This window comes from Bombyx mandarina, chromosome 08 (genome assembly GCF_030267445.1).
Source record: "Bombyx mandarina strain Sakado chromosome 08, ASM3026744v2".
NCBI classification, from domain to species: Eukaryota; Metazoa; Arthropoda; class Insecta; order Lepidoptera; family Bombycidae; genus Bombyx; species Bombyx mandarina.
In genome coordinates this window covers 1588687-1607126 of record NC_143215.1, presented here as the reverse complement: position 1 = coordinate 1607126, position 18440 = coordinate 1588687, and the positions used below count along the sequence as shown (strand labels likewise).

The 18440-nt window shown below is 39.4% G+C and overlaps 1 protein-coding gene across 1 annotated transcript; it reads left to right on the top strand.

Annotated features, from left to right (window-relative positions):
* The first annotated feature begins 4977 nt into the window (after positions 1–4977).
* Positions 4978–15610, top strand: ppk17 (amiloride-sensitive sodium channel pickpocket 17). The gene is made up of 9 exons (XM_028176932.2): positions 4978–5082; positions 5329–5463; positions 6469–6616; positions 7030–7230; positions 8395–8543; positions 9200–9327; positions 9802–9955; positions 11921–12016; positions 15337–15610. Exons 1-9 carry the CDS (start codon positions 4978–4980, stop codon positions 15523–15525), a joined length of 1305 nt encoding a protein of 434 aa, XP_028032733.2. The 3' UTR covers positions 15526–15610.
* Positions 15611–18440: the final 2830 nt, after the last annotated feature.

Genomic DNA, 18440 nt, shown 5'->3' with positions numbered 1-18440 from the left:
TATTATGTAGTTTTTTTTAATTTACCATTTAAAACTTAGGTGTGGTTTCAAAATCGCAAATACAATAAATAAAATAGAATGATTTCGATTACAGCTTTAAAGATAAAAAATTAAAATCCTGGTTGGAATCGTTTTTCTAAATATAAGTTAGACGATAGTCATACATATACTACGTAAATTGTGCATTTTTAAATCAATCTCATTTAAGGAATATTTATCGAAACACCACCATAACGACATCTATTGACAACAAATGGAAACAATAATACCGCCAAATTAGTTTTAGCGCCATCTAGTGAAACAAGGTCCTCAGATCGAGTTTGATGCTCATCGTTCTTGGTTACTAAGAGATGGCGCTTTACCTCTTATTTACATTTTTACAAATAATGTTTGACATTTATGGACAGGTGCGTCCGAAATCAAACCTTATCAACATTGACATATAAATCACAATGCCAAGGCTCCAAGTAGTTTTTGTTCTCGAAATAATCGATGTATTTAGAGCTTGGTTTTCTTTAAAGCATTTCTCAGGGGAAAGTGCTCACGCTAACCCTGATTCACCTTGACAAATGAAGTCTCAATTATGTTGCAAAATGGGTGTTCCACCTTAGACATTTAACTTGTGCGTTGCACCGATGTTCGAATCCTGCTGGCGGGTACCAATTTTTCTAATGAATTAAGTACCTAACAAATGTTTGCGATTGACTTCCACGGTGAAGGAATAACACCTCTATGTATAAAAATGAATTGCTGTTCGTTAGTCTCGCTAAAACTCGAGAACGGCCGAACTGATTTGGCTAATTTTGGTCTTGAATTATTTATGGAAGTCCAGAGAAGGTTTAAAAGGTAGATAAATATGAAAATGCTTAGAATTAAATAAAAATAACAATTTTGTTTTCCTTTGATGTGTCCCCAGTCGGACCGATTCATTTTGTTTGTTTTAAGTTTATTTTATACAAAAGCTTAGGTATTTTATTTATCGAGTGAGGCACTACGAACTACGAAGTCTGCCGGGTCAGCTAGTCGTGTAATAAAAATGAAACCCGAAAAATTATAATTTGCGTAATTACTGGTGATAGGACGTCTTGTGAGTCCGCACGGGTGGGTACCACCATCCTCCCTATTTCTGCCGTGAAGCAGTAATGCCTTTCGATTTGAAGGGTGGGCAGCCGTGGAATTGTAAAAACTGAGACCTTAGAACTCATGTCTCAAGGTAGGTGGCGGCGTTTACGTTGTAGATGTCTATGGGCCCGGTGACCACTTAAAATCAGGTGGGCTGTGAGCTCATCCGCTAACCTAAGCAATAAAAGAAAAAAAGAAAAGCAAAACCTGCTGAGTTTCTCGCCGGTACTTCTCAGCGGGTCGCAATTCTGTTGCGGTGGTAGAGGGAGTCGAGAAGCAGCTATCCTAGAGCTGATAGGTGTCCTTCGAAGGCGCTCGGGCAGCTGGCTCCCAATTCCTTCGTGGCTGATCCTTTGCTCGCCCACCTGTCCTGGTGAAACTGGAAAGGCCTTGGCGCCACCATTAATCCTTCCTACCTAAAAAAACAACATACAATTTGAGACAATACAGTTAAGCTCAACAACAAAAATTACGTAATTTATCAGTTTCAAAAGAACGCACGCACAATATTCTGAAAACACAATTGTAATATGTTTTCCATTTAGATAAACTAATAAATAATTTATTATCTAGCATGTTTTATGGTTAGATATTGGGGGATCGAATTATTGGCACAGCATAAACCTGTCGTTCGACGGAGCGGCGAGACGTTTTGAAAATACCAAAATGACAGAGGTGGGTGAATATTATTTAATATTTATTAATAAGTAGCTGACCCGGCAGACTTCGTAGTGCCTCAATCGATAAATAAAAGACCTAAGCTTTTGTATAAAATAAACTTAAAACAAACAAAAGGAAAAACAAAATTTTTATTTTTATTGAATTCCGAGCGTTTTCATATTTATCTACCTTTTAAACCTTCTCTGGACTTCTACAAATAATTCAAGAACAAAATTAACCAAATCGGTCCAGCCGTTCTCGAGTTTTAGCGAGACTAACGAACAGCGACTATATACCTAGTCAGGTCATAAATTCTGTCACATGTTTAATGTAAAATAATTGAAACAAGTTTATTCATTATGTAACCATTCATATACCAAAATGAACTTAACAAAACATAGATTCTTATGACACTAAAGTTTATTCAAAATGACCTCCGTGATTTTGAATACAGGCCTTCAATCTGCGCGGCCAGTCGTCTATCGCAGCACGAACGAGGTCCATGTCAATATCGGCGGCTGCCTTAATCAACGATGTCTTGAGTGACTCCAAATTGGGATGAGGCTTTGAGCACGCATTTTTCACCAAGTGTTGCCATATCTTGTAATCTAACGGATTCAAATCTGGACTGGAGGAGGGCCAGTCTTCGTGCCGGATGAAGTCGATTTCACGCGCCGCCAGCCAGTCTTGTGTGCTATTCGCTCTATGAGCTGGCGCCGAGTCTTGTTGGAATAACCAGTGCCTGTTATTGAACATGGTATGAGAAACAGGATCCACAAGGTTCGTCAGGACTGTATTTTGATACACAACTGCATTCGTTTTTACACCTTTCTCACAAAAATGTACCACTGTTAAGCCCCAATAAGAAACTCCTAACCATACCATGAGCGAGGATGGAAAATAACCTCGTTGGACACGCGGAATACGGTTGCTCGCTTCTTCACTACTGTGTGCGTAAACCTTATCATTTTGTTTGTTGTAGTTCTCTTCTACGGTAAAAATTTTTTCATCCGAAAAAAGAATTTCCCGATATTTTTTTCCCGCGTACCGCTTCAACAAAGCGCGGCATCTCTTCAGTCTCAGGTCCATTAGACGAGCATTCAAACGATGTCCTGTTTTTCTTCGATATGCCCGAAGCCCTAAGTCTTCATTTAACACCCTTTTCACCGTGGTTCTGCTTAACCCCATCTGAAGGGCCAACAGTTTCTGCTTACGTTTGGGATTTCTTTGAATTCGCGCCTTCACAGCTTTTATCACTGCTGGAGTCCTAACAGACCGAGGGCGACCACTTCTTGACCTGTCATCTACACTAGAGTCTTTATTGTATCGTTTGATGGTACGATAAACGAATCTTTTGGTTATATTCAAAATTTTCAGTATGTTAAAAATTTGAATTGGTGCGTAACCGCAACGATGCAACGCAATAACTGCAACACGGTCTTCTTTAAGCGTTCACTCCATATTTAAAAATGAGTAAAATTCTAAAAGTATACATTTTTATTTTCATGAACAATTCGAAATTCGAATTCAATAAACTTTTTTGTGGCCAGCATTCTAAAAGAAAAGTTTTTACTGTGTGACAATACTTATGACCTGACTAGTTATATAGAAAGTGACGAAAGATCAGCTGGCATTTAAAACATGGCACTTCATAGCATAAGATAGACAAAAATAGCTATCTTTGGAAGAGGCCTTTACCGAAACCGGGATTTCTTGTTAATTGATAATTATTTTAATACACATACTTATATTACTAACGTAATTCAATCTAACTTACTAACGAAAGTCATATTTGTTGTTTAATGTAATATTATAATCCACCTAAGCTTGTACAACCAGAAATAAAAAGGCTTATTATTATTATTTCTTAGAATAATAGCGAACCGGACCGATTTTACACGGGTTAATTAGGACATTGAACAAGAAAAAACGTTACAGACACGACTATAATTAATTTTACATTATATCATTTATACTAATATTATAAAGCTGAAGAGTTTATTTGTTTGAACGCGCTAATCTCAGGAACTACTGGTCCGATTTGAAAAATTCTTGCAGTGTTAGATAGCCCATTTATCGAGGAAAGCTGTAGACTATAACATCACGCTAAGACTAATACAAGCGGACTCCAATAAAGCAGGTTTCAAAATCGGGTTTTTTCCCCTTTTGAGAGCTTTCGCTGCGTGCGCTGCAGAAACGGTTAAAGTTTCGCTAAAATAATGTATGACAGAATTATAGCCCTTTAAAAGATCTAAAAAAAGTCCGCGATAGCATGTCTATTTGTTAAGGTTGGCTCACTATAACGTTTTTTATGCTAACCAAATTTGTTCTAAAATAAAGCATTATTTGTGAACTATTACACGCGGACGAAGTCGCGGGCAAAATCTAGTTTACTAAATAAGAACGTTTTTATCTTCTTCACGCATCACAAACTTCACGCATCTCTTAGGATTTGCGATCTATGTCTCGATTGAATTACGTGATTGTTAATTTTGTAACGTGAGATTAAACCCTTTATCGTGTAACTCGTTCGTGAGAAAATATGATAAGTACCTACGTATTTCATTATAAAAATTGGTACTTATATGTGGGATTTGAAAAACGGCACACAAGAATCGCTCGATGAGATTTTTTTTATTGCTTAAATGGTTGGGCGACCTCACAGCCCACCTGGTGTTAAGAGCCCATAGACATCTACGACGTAATTGCGCCACCCACCTATAAGTTCTAAGGTCTCAAGGTCTCAAGTATAGTATAATAACAGCTGCCCCACCCTTCAAACCGAAACGCATTACTGCTTCACGGCAGAAATAGGCAGGGTGGTGGTATCTACCCGCGCGGACTCACAAGCGGTCCCACCACTTGTAATTACGCAAATTATAATTTTGCAGGTTTGATTTTTATTACACGATGTTATTCCTTCACCGTGGAAGTCAATCGTGAACATTTGTTAAGTACATATTTCATTAGAAAAATTGGTACCCGCCTGCGGGATTCGAACACCGGTGCATCGCTCAACACGAATGCACCAGACGTTTTATCTCTTAGGCCACGACGACTTCAGTATGCATCGGACGACTTTTATTTAGGCCACAACAACTTCTTTATCCATATGGATAGGAGGATATCCTCTAAGCCTTTATTTTTATTAATTTCATGTATTTTATTCATTTCGCGTCTCGTGTATAGATTGCAATGCCGGAGTCTTCGTTGAAACAGAAATGTCGGGAATGCGTTCAAGGCTACAATTTGTTGAAGACCCTGGTCATTGTTGTTTGCTTGGGAGTTGTTTTGCAACAGGTAAAGTAGTTAAATTTTAATAATACCTATTTCATAAAAGTTTCCTGCACATAATTCTCGTGGAATTTATAGAATTTCGGCAGATTTCTTTTTTATTTTACTTTACTTTTTGAATTATTCACAGTAAAGAAGGAAACATATTATTCTGCAGCTCACAATATCGTACATATCACAAGCGGTTTATGTACGTCTTTTTTGAGAAAATAGAGAGTCTTGTCTATTTGTAAATCTTATTGTTATTTTTAGATATCGACCTGCATACAGAAGTTGTTCGTGGACATACCGATAACAACGTACACCCATTTCGATTTTAACAAAACAATATTGTACCCAAGCCTGACGTTCTGCCGGGAGCCACCGTATAAATTCCAGAAGCTATTGGTGAGGATTGTGGCTTACGTTGTGGCGGGGCTTCCCGACCCGGCCTTTCGCGTAGACTAGTATCTAGGAAGTTTTACAGAGCGAAAGCTTCAGTTCGGTTTGGTTAAAATAATATCCTATGAAAATATAGGGTTATAAATAAAAATTTCGAGAATTGTTTCTCAAAGAGTTAGCAGAGTCATCTAATTTATATTTATTTATTAATATATTGATATGTATATATTCATGTATATGTATTTATTTAAGTACGAGTATTTGGATCTATAAATATTATGTATATTATATATACATATGTTTAAGTACCTAATAATTATCACTATAAAACTATACCTAGCGAGGTTCATCTCTGCACTACCCTAAGGTAGACTGTCAGAGAATGTCTATGGCATTAAGTTCCCGCCCTTATACTGTCAAGTATATAAAGTTATAAATAAATAAATATATAATAGTTCTTTAAATAGAACTTTAAGCAATCCTTCCCACTCGAGGGGCGCTAGTATAGATTCGAATTTACAATACTTAGACCAAAATAAATATAAATATCATCAATGTACTCGAAGTTAATGCTAAAAATGTATTATTAAGGATAAATCAAAAACCAGTTATTGATATGAAAAGCACCAGCTTTCAAATTTATAAATCATCAAAAATCGGTTCTTCCAAAAAAGACCTACATCACTACATAGTATAAAACAAAGTCGTTTTCTTTGGTCCTATGTATGATTAAATCTTTAAAACTACGCAACGGATTTTGATGCGGTTTTTTTTAATAGATAGAGTGATTGAAGAGGAAGGTTTATATGTATAATAACATCCATTAAATAGTGGAGAAATTAATAATAAATTACAGTTTCCGAAGCGAAGCGAGGGCGGGTCGCTAGTAAATAATAAAAGTGAATCGATAACCTCCGTTTTGAAGTCGGTTAAAAGGAATACATATGTTAAAATCTTTTGTTATCGGTCACTCAGCGAAGATACTCTTTAATAGGTTATAGACATTTCCAGGATCACGGTCTACATGCTCACCCGCGCTTCACATCCACCTGGGTGTCCTTCAATTTCTCTAGTATTACTCTGGACGATCTCTGGGATGAGATCACATACACAGACGACGAAATGTTCGTGCAGTACGGACTAAATGGAGATCCACAAAGTAAGTGTTTTATATTTGCTATCATAGATGTTTAGACGGGCCCATAGACATAGGAGCGTGAATGAAGCCAACCACTTTGAGGCAGGTCATTTCGAAAACAAGATAATTTTACATATTTTTTTAGGCAGACGAGCATACGGCACTCCTGATGGCAAGTGGTCACCGTCGCTCATGGTCGTCAGCAATGCTAGGGGCAGAGCCAAGCTGCTACCTACCATAAAGTACTTTCCGCAAGCCTCGTTTGAAGAAGGACATGTCATAGCGCTCGGAAAACACCGCGGAGGGGAGTTCATTCCAAAGCCGGATGGAATTATTTTTGGATTGGATTTATTTATTTATTAACGAATTTGTTTATTTATGTGAATATAGTTTAATAAAAGTCTTACCCACTCTACTTAGCTTCTAATTTTCAGATGTAGAGTTAAAACCAATGCTCGGTTTCGCAATGGGTCGCTGTTATACTATGAACCCAAAGATCTTGAGCACTCAAGCAACCAAAACTACCGGGTACTCCGTGACCTTAAGGCACAGCGCTGAAGACGTGGCCACCAGCACCAGCGTCCACCCCCCAGGATACCACGTTCACGTCCACTACATACGAGAACCGTATACTGGTAATTTTCTGTTCCTGAATAATTCGATTTCCATTTCAATTGTTGATCAGAGATTGTGTTTTAACCCATAGACACAGCCCACTGAGTTTTTCGCCGGATCTTCTCAGTGGGTAGCGTTTCCGATCCGGTGGTAGATTCTGCGAAGCACTGCTCTTGCTAGGGCCAGTGTTAGCAATACTTCGGTTTGAGCCCCGTGAGCTCACCTACATGCTAGGGCGAAGCTGAAATAACCTTTCAAGGCTATCAGCATAGTAGGTAAAAAAAAAGAGATTGTTTTTTACTTCCATATTATATGGAGACACTTTGCATCTTATTTTGTAGATTAAAAGAAAAACGTGGAAATCGAATGCGGGCGGGCCATTTCGTTATATTCTTTATTGTGCACAAAAACTACTCCAGATAGTAGAGCGTGTTTGTATACCGCGTACCCGGGCGGGCTGATAGTTTTTTTATTTTATTGCTTAGATGGTTAGATGAGCTCACGGCCCTCCTGATATTAAGTGGTTACCGGAGCCCATAGACATCTATAACGTAAATGCCGCGACCCACCTTGAGACATGAGTTTTAAAGGTCTTACTTTTAACAGTACAACGGCTGTCCTACCCTTCAAACCGAAACGCATTACTGCTTCACGGCAGAAATAGCCAGGGTAGTGGTACCCACCTGCGCGGACTCACAAGAGGTCCTACCACCAGTAATTACGCAAATTATAATTTTGTTCTACCACCAGTGGCCTACCACCAGACGGCAGTAGTGCCCTTTACTACCCCCTAAGGCCGAATAGCGATCGCTCGACGTTGGGGTAATAACACTCAGAGAACGCTACTATTCATTCTCTGGCGCATACCTTAGTCGCCTACGACGAGAGGCGATAGGATAGACCTAATCCAGGCTAAAACCACACAGCCGAAACCACTTGGATTTGGACGTAAACTAAGACCCCATTAGAACTATTTATTTGTGGCCTAAAGAAACTAAACCAAACTACACTCATAAGTTGCATGTCACAGTTCCATTATTTCTGCTTCTTCGGATGCACAGTCGTTTAAATTTTTAATCTTATGTTTGAGGGTGGATAGTGGCACTCATATTGTATTTACCATAAGCTTAGGTGACCCGAAAACCTTCCCTGCCTCGGTTGTAATACATAGCTCATTAATACAGAAGTGGAAGTTTACAATGGAGGTCTGGTGGACCATCTTTACGTGAACGTCGGTGAGACCATGGATGTGAAGTTGAAGGTCGATGAATACGTCATGATCAGCCGCGAAGATGATCTTTGTACTTATGACGACCATTACAGTGCCAATGTTGTGAGTAATGCAAAAATGACTTTGTTGTACAAAATTTATGGTTGAATTTCTGATTTTTCTTCTTTCAAGGACCGCGAATTTTGTAATATATTTATTTGATTACAGGGATGTTGAATATGCACTGGTTAGTACCATAATTGCACGTCCTTATGGATTAATCACATCCAATAACCCTTGCATTAGACGCCTTCAGCTCTAACGCTAGAAGCAGGCTGGACCCCGGTAGCCGTATTCATCGAACTCGGCAAAGAGTTCGACGTACAACCTAACCCATGCATCAGCCCGCTGAGTTTTTCGCCGGATCTTTTCAGCGGGTCGCGATTCCGATTCGGTAGTAGATTCATTCGCGAAGCAGCTGCTCTTGAGTTGTTAGGTCACCTTCGGAGGCGCTCGGGCAGCTGTTAACTGTCCCTGTCCTGGTGAAACTGGAAAGGCCTCTGGGCCACCAGTAATCCCTCATTCATAAAAAAACCCATAGTTGTTGCTTATTTATATAAAAAAACAATCCTATTTTTCGGTTCCATGCGTGCGATAGTGTTTGTGCCGTTAGCGATTTTGGCATTAGGTATAATGGGGCTGCACTGTGGCTATCCATCTCACACCAGAGCATCAAGAGAACAAACAGTTTTGTATATCAATTACAATTTCTCGAACAGTGCACCGCACAATTCGTCTGGGACGAAACCGGAGCTGAGGCTGGCTGCTCCGGACCCTGGATGGACAGCAACCTGCCGCGCTGTGATAACTTTACATCCATGAGGACTCTCATCTCTGCCTACATCAAGTATGCTGAGAGGTTTTTAAAACATTGGACAGTCGTCGTGGCCCAAAGGATAAGGCGTCCGGTGCATTCGTGTGTACCGATGCACCGGTGTTCGAATCCCAGGCGGGTACCAATTTTTCTAATGAAATATGTACTTAACAAATGTTCACGATTGACTTCAACGGTGAAGGAATAACATCGTGTAATAAAAATCAAACCCGCAAAATTATAATTTGCGTAATTACTGGTGGTAGGACCTCTTGTGAATCCGCACGGGTAGGTACCACCGCCCTGCGTATTTCTGCCGTGAAGCAGTAATGTGTTTTGGGTTGAAGGGTAGGGTAGCACTTGTAACCATACTTGAGGTTGGTGGCGCATTTACGTTGTAGATGTCTATGGGCTCCAGTAACCACTTAACACCAGGTGGGCTGTGAGTTCGTCCACCCATCTAAACAATAAAAAAAAAGTAGCCTGTCAGCTATCTGCTTGATCCAGGTCGTACAATGGTCACAACTGCGTGGTCTGTCCCCGGTTTTGCCGTTCATATCTCTACAACACGTACGTGACTGCCCGTCAGAGCTTCTACTCCTGGGACTCGACGGGAAACCAGTGGAAAGCCAAGTCGGGAGACGCAACTCTCCAGATCCAGGTATAATATATTTTAGAGAATGTAGAAATTTCATCAGTTTACATTACTTTTTTTTTTACATTAAATTCCTTTGCATATAGATTTTTTTTATTGCCCTTGTAGGCAGTCGACCATACGGCCCACCTGATGGTGAGTGGTTACCGTCGCCCATGGATTTCAACAATGCCAGGGGCAGAGCCAAGCCGCTGCCTACCGCTAATTCCAATCAATAATCTCTAAATTATTAATACCTGAAGCAAAAAAATTGTATACCTTTTTTTGAAAATTGCGCGGACGGAGGAGAATTAAATTTCCCATGCTTATAGTTTATGTAGAGAAGGAGTGCAGATTGGTAATATTTTTAAAAATTATCGATAAAAAAAACATTAAATCAAGAAATAAAAACATTACACACACTACCATGTATTTGAGACACACAAGCATACCTATATACTCATTTGTTTATTGATAAAGTCTGTGGTCTAATTGAGAACAACACAAACCTTACCTTACCTTACCTTACCTTACCTTAAAAACAAAAACCTTAGCCACAGCAACGTGGGGCCCGGTCTGCTAGTAGTATATAGCCTTGGCGAAATCTGCGATTATAGAAGTATAAAAGCCATTGACAATAGAACCAATAATAATGTTCAAACTTATAATTTCAATTAATTATTGAGCGATCACTAGTTGTTTAATAATAATATGCAGATATTAGCCTTTCATTTTTCCAATTGGTATTAAGTAACGAACGATTGTTGTTTGATGGTATCGTTACACGCTGGGGTTCGAGATAAATAAAATGTTCCACCAAAGTACGAATTAAAACTGTATTTATCACTTAGAACACACTTAAAACACTTCATGAACACTTTAAGATTCTCAATTCACTTCTTCCGCTTCGCTTCAGGTGATCCATTCGCTGTTTCGCTTCGAGTAGTTCCGATTACTAACTGCCTGCGTGCCATCTCTGCAACGCTTTTATAGCCGATACCACATCCCTAGAATTATCGAGAATATTTCACACAAATCGAGTATTGTGTTTCCGCTATTTGAGAATAGATGGCGCTGTACTTCTCGAGCGTTCTAGATCCTTCGATATTCGTTCGACTATTCGGCAATAGATGGCGTTACTCTTACCGTCGTAACAGTATGATAGTTAGAGAACGTTGCTGCCGATTCTCAGGTTAATCGCATTTTTCGACATGCTTACATTTATTACATTCATTACATTTTACATTTTATTTCAAACAGTGAAATATAGACTTTAAATCGGGAAGCAGAACTATAGTAATGGGTTAGATGATGGTATTTTCCAATGAGGGTTCCCCGTATAAGATAAGATAAGATTAGATAAGATAAGATAAGCCTTTATTAACAATCTAATTTAAGTTACATTTTTAATACACTTATTACCTAGTTTTATTATTCGACACCGGTTTCTTGATCGTCTTGCCTACAGCATAGGCCTCCCCAAGGGTTCTCCATAATATTCTATCCTGCGTTTTTCTCATTCAAGTAGTTCCTGCCACTTTTTTGATGTCATCTTCCCATCTACGTTGCTGTCTTCCTCTATTTCGCTTTTTATATCTTGGACACCATTCTGTCACTCCTTTGGCCCATTTTTCTGTTTTATCTCGAATTAAATGTCCAGTCCATTTCCATTTCAGTTGCTGTATTCGGTATTTTATATCTATGATCTTTGTTTGTTTTCTTATTTTTGTTAACCGTATTTTATCTTTTAATTTCATGTTTAACATATTTCTTTCCATTCGGTGTTGACAAATTTCTAAAGATTTTATGTTCTTGTTTGTCAATACCCATGTTTGGCATCCATAGGTCATACTTGGAAGGATGCATGTATTAAATATTTTCTTCTTTGCCTTAACGGGTATTTCTGAATTTTTAATGACATCTTTTATGATTCTCCGTATACCACTTATTAAGTTTTTAATCACTCTGTTCCTTCTTTCTTTTGTTTTCCAGCTGTACCTGTATTTCAACAGCATGATGGTGTCAGTATACGAGGAGCGATACAATTACGACTGGAACCTTTTCCTATCAGATCTTGGCGGTAGTATTGTAAGTTGTTTTATACCTGAAGCAGTAACAAAAACCTTACCTAAGGTCTCAGTCTAGTTACGACGGCTGCCCCGCCCTTCAAACCTAAACGCGTTACTGCTTCACGGCAGATATAGGCAGGGCGGTGGTACCTACCCGTGCGAACTTACAAGAGGTCCTACCACCAGTAATTACACAAATTATAATTTTGCGGGTTTGATTTTTATTACACGATGTTATTCCTTCACCGTGGAAGTCAATCGTGAACGTGAACTATACTGAGAGCTTAGAAGTTATATCTCAAGGTGGGTGGTGCATTTATGTTGTAGATGTCTATGGGCTCCAGTAACCACTTAACATCAGGTGGGCTGTGAGCTCGTCCACCAATTTAAGCAATAAAAAAAAGAATTATATTTACACCCATTATTTGTACTGGAATATAAGCTTGCTTAGAGGCAGTAGTGTGCAGGGTGTTTGAAGCTATTTGGGGGGGGGTTATAAGGCATTCACCATGTGGTCGATAAGAATAAGGTTTGAAATCACTCAAAGATCAATGGAGAGGCTATGCTCCTAATTTCCCTGCGAAATCGAATCAAGAATGAGGAGATGAAGAAAGGGCAGTTGACGTGGGTGGGCTGGTAAAATAAATTAGGCGTCCTACGGTCAGTAAAACTGATCTCAGAAATTTTAAAACATACTGTCTTTTTCTGTATCAAACCTGCAGAACTAAGAGCAAACTAGGATAATCACTTTGTACTTACTAGAAAATTAGTTCATCGAAAAAATTGAGACTTAAACCTCACATCTCAGGGTAGGTGCTATCACGCTGTGATGTCCATGGACTTAGAACCAGATGGACTGTGAGCTCGTTCACTTGACCTGTATTTAAAAGTATATAATTATGTACATATATGTAAAGTTTCCGGTTTGTATATAACAGCTCTATATAACAATTCTTGTTTGCAGCCACATGACTGCATGTGATTCGTTACCGGTTACTGATGTTATTAGATATCTTTGTTAAAGAAATTCGGAATCTCGTTCGTATTAGACAGGAAAGACTTGCTTGATAGCTCTGAGGAGATGTACTTGGAGATTTGCTTATCAGTTCGCCCGAACTATTAGCTGTACGAGTAGAGAACATATTTCTCAAGTGCTATGTCCTTCTTCCAACGAGGCTTGTGAAGAGTACTTAACGGTAGGCAGCGGCTTGGCTCTGCTGATGGCATTGCTGACGTCCGTGAGCGATGGTGATTAGTGACCATACGTACATCTGGGCCATACGTACATCTGCTAACAAAGACAATAAAAAAATATAAAGCTAAAAAAATTCCTTTCAAACTGTCGTCACTATACATATAACTCATGTTTATGCTCCTTGACGTTGAATGCTATGAAGATGTTTTCTTTTTGCTCGCGTTCGTATTCAATTTGTGTGGCCCGCGTATTTCTGAACAAGCGGCCTGCTCCGGCTCCGCTCGGGTCTTTAACAAAAATTTCAACGATATTTGACGTTGTCTATACTTCTATATCTATACTTCTATACTAATATTATAAAGAGGAAAGATTTGTTTGTTTGTTTGTTTCGAATAGGCTCCGAAACTACTGGACTGATTTGAAAAATTCTTTTTCCATTAGAAGCCGACATTGTCCCTGATGAACATAGGCTACTTTTTTTTATTTTATTTTTTTTATTTTTTTTTGGTTTCATGTGTGTTTTAATGTTTCCGAAGCGAAGCGAGGGTGGGTCGCTAGTTTTAAATAAAAGAATATTATTAATATTTTTTTAAATAAACGAACACTTATTACGGCATAACTATAGTAGTTACACATGTCCGCTGTCGCGACACTTTTTGTAAATAATAATGTGTTCTACAAAGTCGTAGTACATTATTTTATTCTATCATCAACAGTTTTCGCAGGGCACGCGATTTAAAGAATATTTTAGGTAATTTTTTTACACCTTTGGTTACATTATTGGAGTTTTAGTAAGGATCCCTAATTTTTTTCAAAAAAGATTAAACCCTATGTCGAGAATAGTGTAGCTTCCAAACAGTGAAATAATTTTTCAAATCGGTTCAGTAGTTTCGAAGCCTATTCAATACAAACAAACAAACAAATCTTTCCTCTTTATAATATTAGTATAGAAGTATAGATTTGTATAGATAACTCCTGCGTAACTCATACAACGTAAACAGCACGTCAGTTATTTGAGGCCTCAATTTGGAATACATTGCGTGTTTAGTCGATCCGCCAATGAAGTCTAGTTGTTGTCTTAGTTTGTATTATTGTACAATGACCGGAAAAGTGGAACTCTCCAACTGGGCCTACAGTATGGCTTTTACATGGCTACTCACCAATAAATGAGAGATGGTGATCGTATTATGATGGTACTCAGAAAAGTTGTTTTTTTATTTTTTTATTGCTTTAGATGTGTGGACGAGCTCACAGCCCACCTGGTGTTAAGTGGTTACTGAAGCCCATAGACATCTACAACGTAAATGCGCCACCCATCTTGAGATATAAGTTCTAAGGTATCAGTATAGTTACAATGACTGCCCCACCCTTCAAACCGAAACGCATTACTGCTTCACGGCAGAAATAGGCGGGGTGTGGTACCTACCGGTGCGGATTCACAAGAGGTCCTGTTTTCCGTTAAATCCCAAGAAGAGTTTTCATTTACGACACCCAATGTCTATTTTAGGTTACAAATATTAAGTTGAAAGTAATTATGACATGTAAATAATGGTCGGGCTTTTAGCAGCGCAAGTATTGAGAGGTCAAAATAATTCGGTGATGTGAGGGTAGGTACTGCGGAAAAAAGTTTCACATTGATAGGTCAGAGTCGTCGTGGCCTAAAAGATAAGACGTCTGGTGTATTCGTATATAGCGATGCACCGGTGTTCGAATCCCGCAGGCACCAATTTTTCTAATGAAATACGTACTTAACAAATGTTGACGATTGACATCCACGGTGAAGGTATAACATCGTGTAATAGAAATGAAACCAGCAAAATTATAATTTACGTAACTACTTGTGGTAGGACGACTTGCGAGTCCGCACGGGTAGGTACCACCACCTTGCCTATTACTGCCGTGAAGCAGTAATGCGTTTCGGTTTAAAGGGCGGGGCAACCGTTGTACTGTTAAAAGTGAGACCTTACAACTCATGTGTCAAGGTGGGTGGCGGCATTTATGTTGTAAATGTCTATGGGCTCCAGTAACCACTTCACATTAGGTGGACCGTGAGCTCGTCTACAAACCTAAGCAATAAAAAAAAACAATTAAAGCTGGTCACATTAATAGTTCTATAAAGTAAGGCTGAAATCGTTTGGTCCCAGGGTTTTCTTCTCGGCCTTTCCGTGATTGGCATTATGGACGTTCTCGGCAAAGGCTGGTGCCTCTTCATCAAGCCTTGCTTTAAGAAGTCCAAGTCGCAAGCCAGCAACGTTCCTACGGTCGCGGAAGATTCTGGAAGGCATGCGCAGTGCCCCACGCCAAACAACTGGAACGGGAAGACCGGCGAATGATTCAGGCTGATTTAAACAAATATTTTTCGCTTAAATACTCTTTGTCTTCTCTAAATAACTTGTAAATAAAGCTTTGGTTGCTATTTTCTGCTGCTCTATGTCACATGTGTTATTTTTCTCTTGATATACATATTTAAACAAGCGTGCATTTTTAGGGTAAATTTTGTCTTATTTGTGTTCAGCTGCAGTCACGCAAGCGTCCACGAATAAAGACTATTTCGACAACCAGAGAAAACTTTATCGCTTCGAAATTTCACTGAAAGGAATCGTCATGTTGGCTTTTAATTACGAGATTATAGGCACAGCCCACTGAGTTTCTCACCGGATCTTCTCAGTGGGTCGCAATTCCGATCCGGTCGTAGATGCTGCGAAGCACGGCTCTTGTTAGGGCTAGTGTTAACGAATTCTCTCAGGTTGAGTCCGTGGAGTGGCGACCACGTACTGGCAAGCGCAGTGTGGGACGACCACCTACTAGATGGACCGACGACCTAGTAAAAAGCGCTGGGTCTCGTTGGATGCAGGTGGCAATGGACCGGTCGCACTGGAAATCTATTGGAGAGGCCTATGTTCAGCAGTGGACGGCGATAGGCTGAAATGATGATGATGATGATGATGAGTCCGTGACCTAGTCGACCGCGCGTAGCTGGAATGGTTACCAGCGAAAAGGTTGTTGTCCTAATGGCCGTTATAGGCTGACGATCATACGGCCCATCTGAAGGCGTGTCATTTCCGTCACTCATGGGCGTCAGCAATGCCAAAGATAGGGCCAATTTTGTTTATTTTATTTTTTTAATTTATTTTATATTTGTTTATATCTACGCACGCTCTACACATGTGTAATTATTTGATGTGTTATTTTTATTACTCAAAAGTTTTATTATATTATATGTAAAATATTTTAACGCATGTTTTTGAGCGTAATAATTATTGATAATAGTGATGTCGTTTTGAGGTCGATTATATACATAGTACATCGCATTTTGATCCTCACGATACAGGCTATGCCTAGTGTGAGGATCATTGGTTAATATTATATTGTTGATGCTATCTGCGTAATCTCTGAATTTGTTAAATATGTAAATAGTATTCATATGTAAATAGTAAGCCGCTGCCTACCGCTGAGTTACTCCTCATCAGCCTCATCCTCCATCGCTCGTGCACACGAGCATTTCTAAAACCGCTCCGTGTACTAATAACTACTAAAACATTTTTTTAAATTCAATACGTACTTAAAATATTCACGAACGACCTCCACGACGAAGGAATAATGCCGTGTAAGAAAAATGAAACCCATAAGTTATGTAAGTGCTGATAGTACTGTCAGCACACGCGGATAAATACTACCGGCCTATTTATTTCAGCCGTGAAATTTTAAGTTCTACAATTGAGCCTTCTACGAGCCTCGAGGGGCATGGTGGCAGTTACCTCATGATTTATTCAGTTATGATACAGTGAACTGAACACCAATAGCACGTGAAAAGATTTTTCTCAACTAACTATAAAAGGAAAAGAGAAAAGAGTGTCTTCCCAGAAAAACTTGGCGCCGCTCAGTAGAGCAGAAACAGGGCGTCTTGGGCATGACCTGGGAGAAGCTAGAACAGACTGCCCAAGACAAATGGAAGAATTTGATTCGAGCCCTACACTCTAGCAGAGGGTAATAGGAAAGAAATGAAGAAGAATTTAAGTCGTCGTGGCCTAAAGGATAAGACGTTAGGTGCATTCGTATCGAGCGATGCACTGGTGTTCGAATCTCGCTGGCGGGTACCAATTTTTCTAATGAAATACGTACTCAACAAATGTTCACGATTGACTTCCACGGTGAAGGAATAAATAACATCGTGCAATAAAAATCAAACCCGCAAAATTATAATTTGCGTAATTACTGGTGGTAGGACCTCTTGTGAGTCCGCACGGGTAGGTACCACCGCCCTGCCTAATTCTGCCGTGAAGCAGTAATGCGTTTCGGTTTGAACGGCGGGGCAGACGTTATGATTATACTGAGACCTTAGAACTTATATCTCAAGGTGGGGGGTGGCGCATTTACGTTGTAGATGTCTATGGGCTCCAGTATCCAACCTTCAACATTCAACCATGTAAGCAATAAAAAAAACTACGTGAAAAACGATTTTTTTTTTATTGCTGAGATGTGTGGACGAGCTCACAGCCCACCTGGTGTTAAGTGGTTACTGGAGCCCATAGACATCTACAACGTAAATGCGCCACACACCTTGAGATATAGTTCTAAGGTCTCAGTATAGTCACAACGGCTGCCCCACCCTTCAAACCGAAACGCATTACTGCTTCACGGCAGAAATAGGCGGGGCGGTGGTACCTACCCGTGCGGACTCACAAGAGGTCCTACCACCAGTAAAAAAGCTTTAACTATTTGCGGTGGCCCTAATAAATCATGCTATGTAATGTTGCGACTACAACCTTGTTGCTGGTTTCACGATTGCGTTCAGTTGGCAGTTGTCGAGATGTCGCATAGCTTTTGTGACGCATAGACGCTTAGGTTGTGGATACGTTGGAAGAGCGGACGGTAAAATTTCGACAACAACTAGCCGTTACCCGCGGCTTAGTTCAGGTGCTTATGGGATAGTGTTGTAGATTTTCATAAAATTTAGTATACAGGGGATTTCGGGGGCGATAAATCAATCTAGCTACGATTTATTTTCAGAAAATGTTGTTTTATTCGTGTTTTCAATAATCAACTCTTCCCGACATCTATTGGCGAATAATAATACTATTTTTCTTAATTGAGGGCAACTAACCGTTTTAAAGACACAACAAGATGGCGTTATCAAAAAAAAAACCGAGCAAAGCTCGGTCATCATCTAGTAAAATTTATTCAGCAAAGAGTCGAGGTCTGTATTAGGTTCAAAGACCTGTATTACTGATCTATAGAGTCCCTCCTT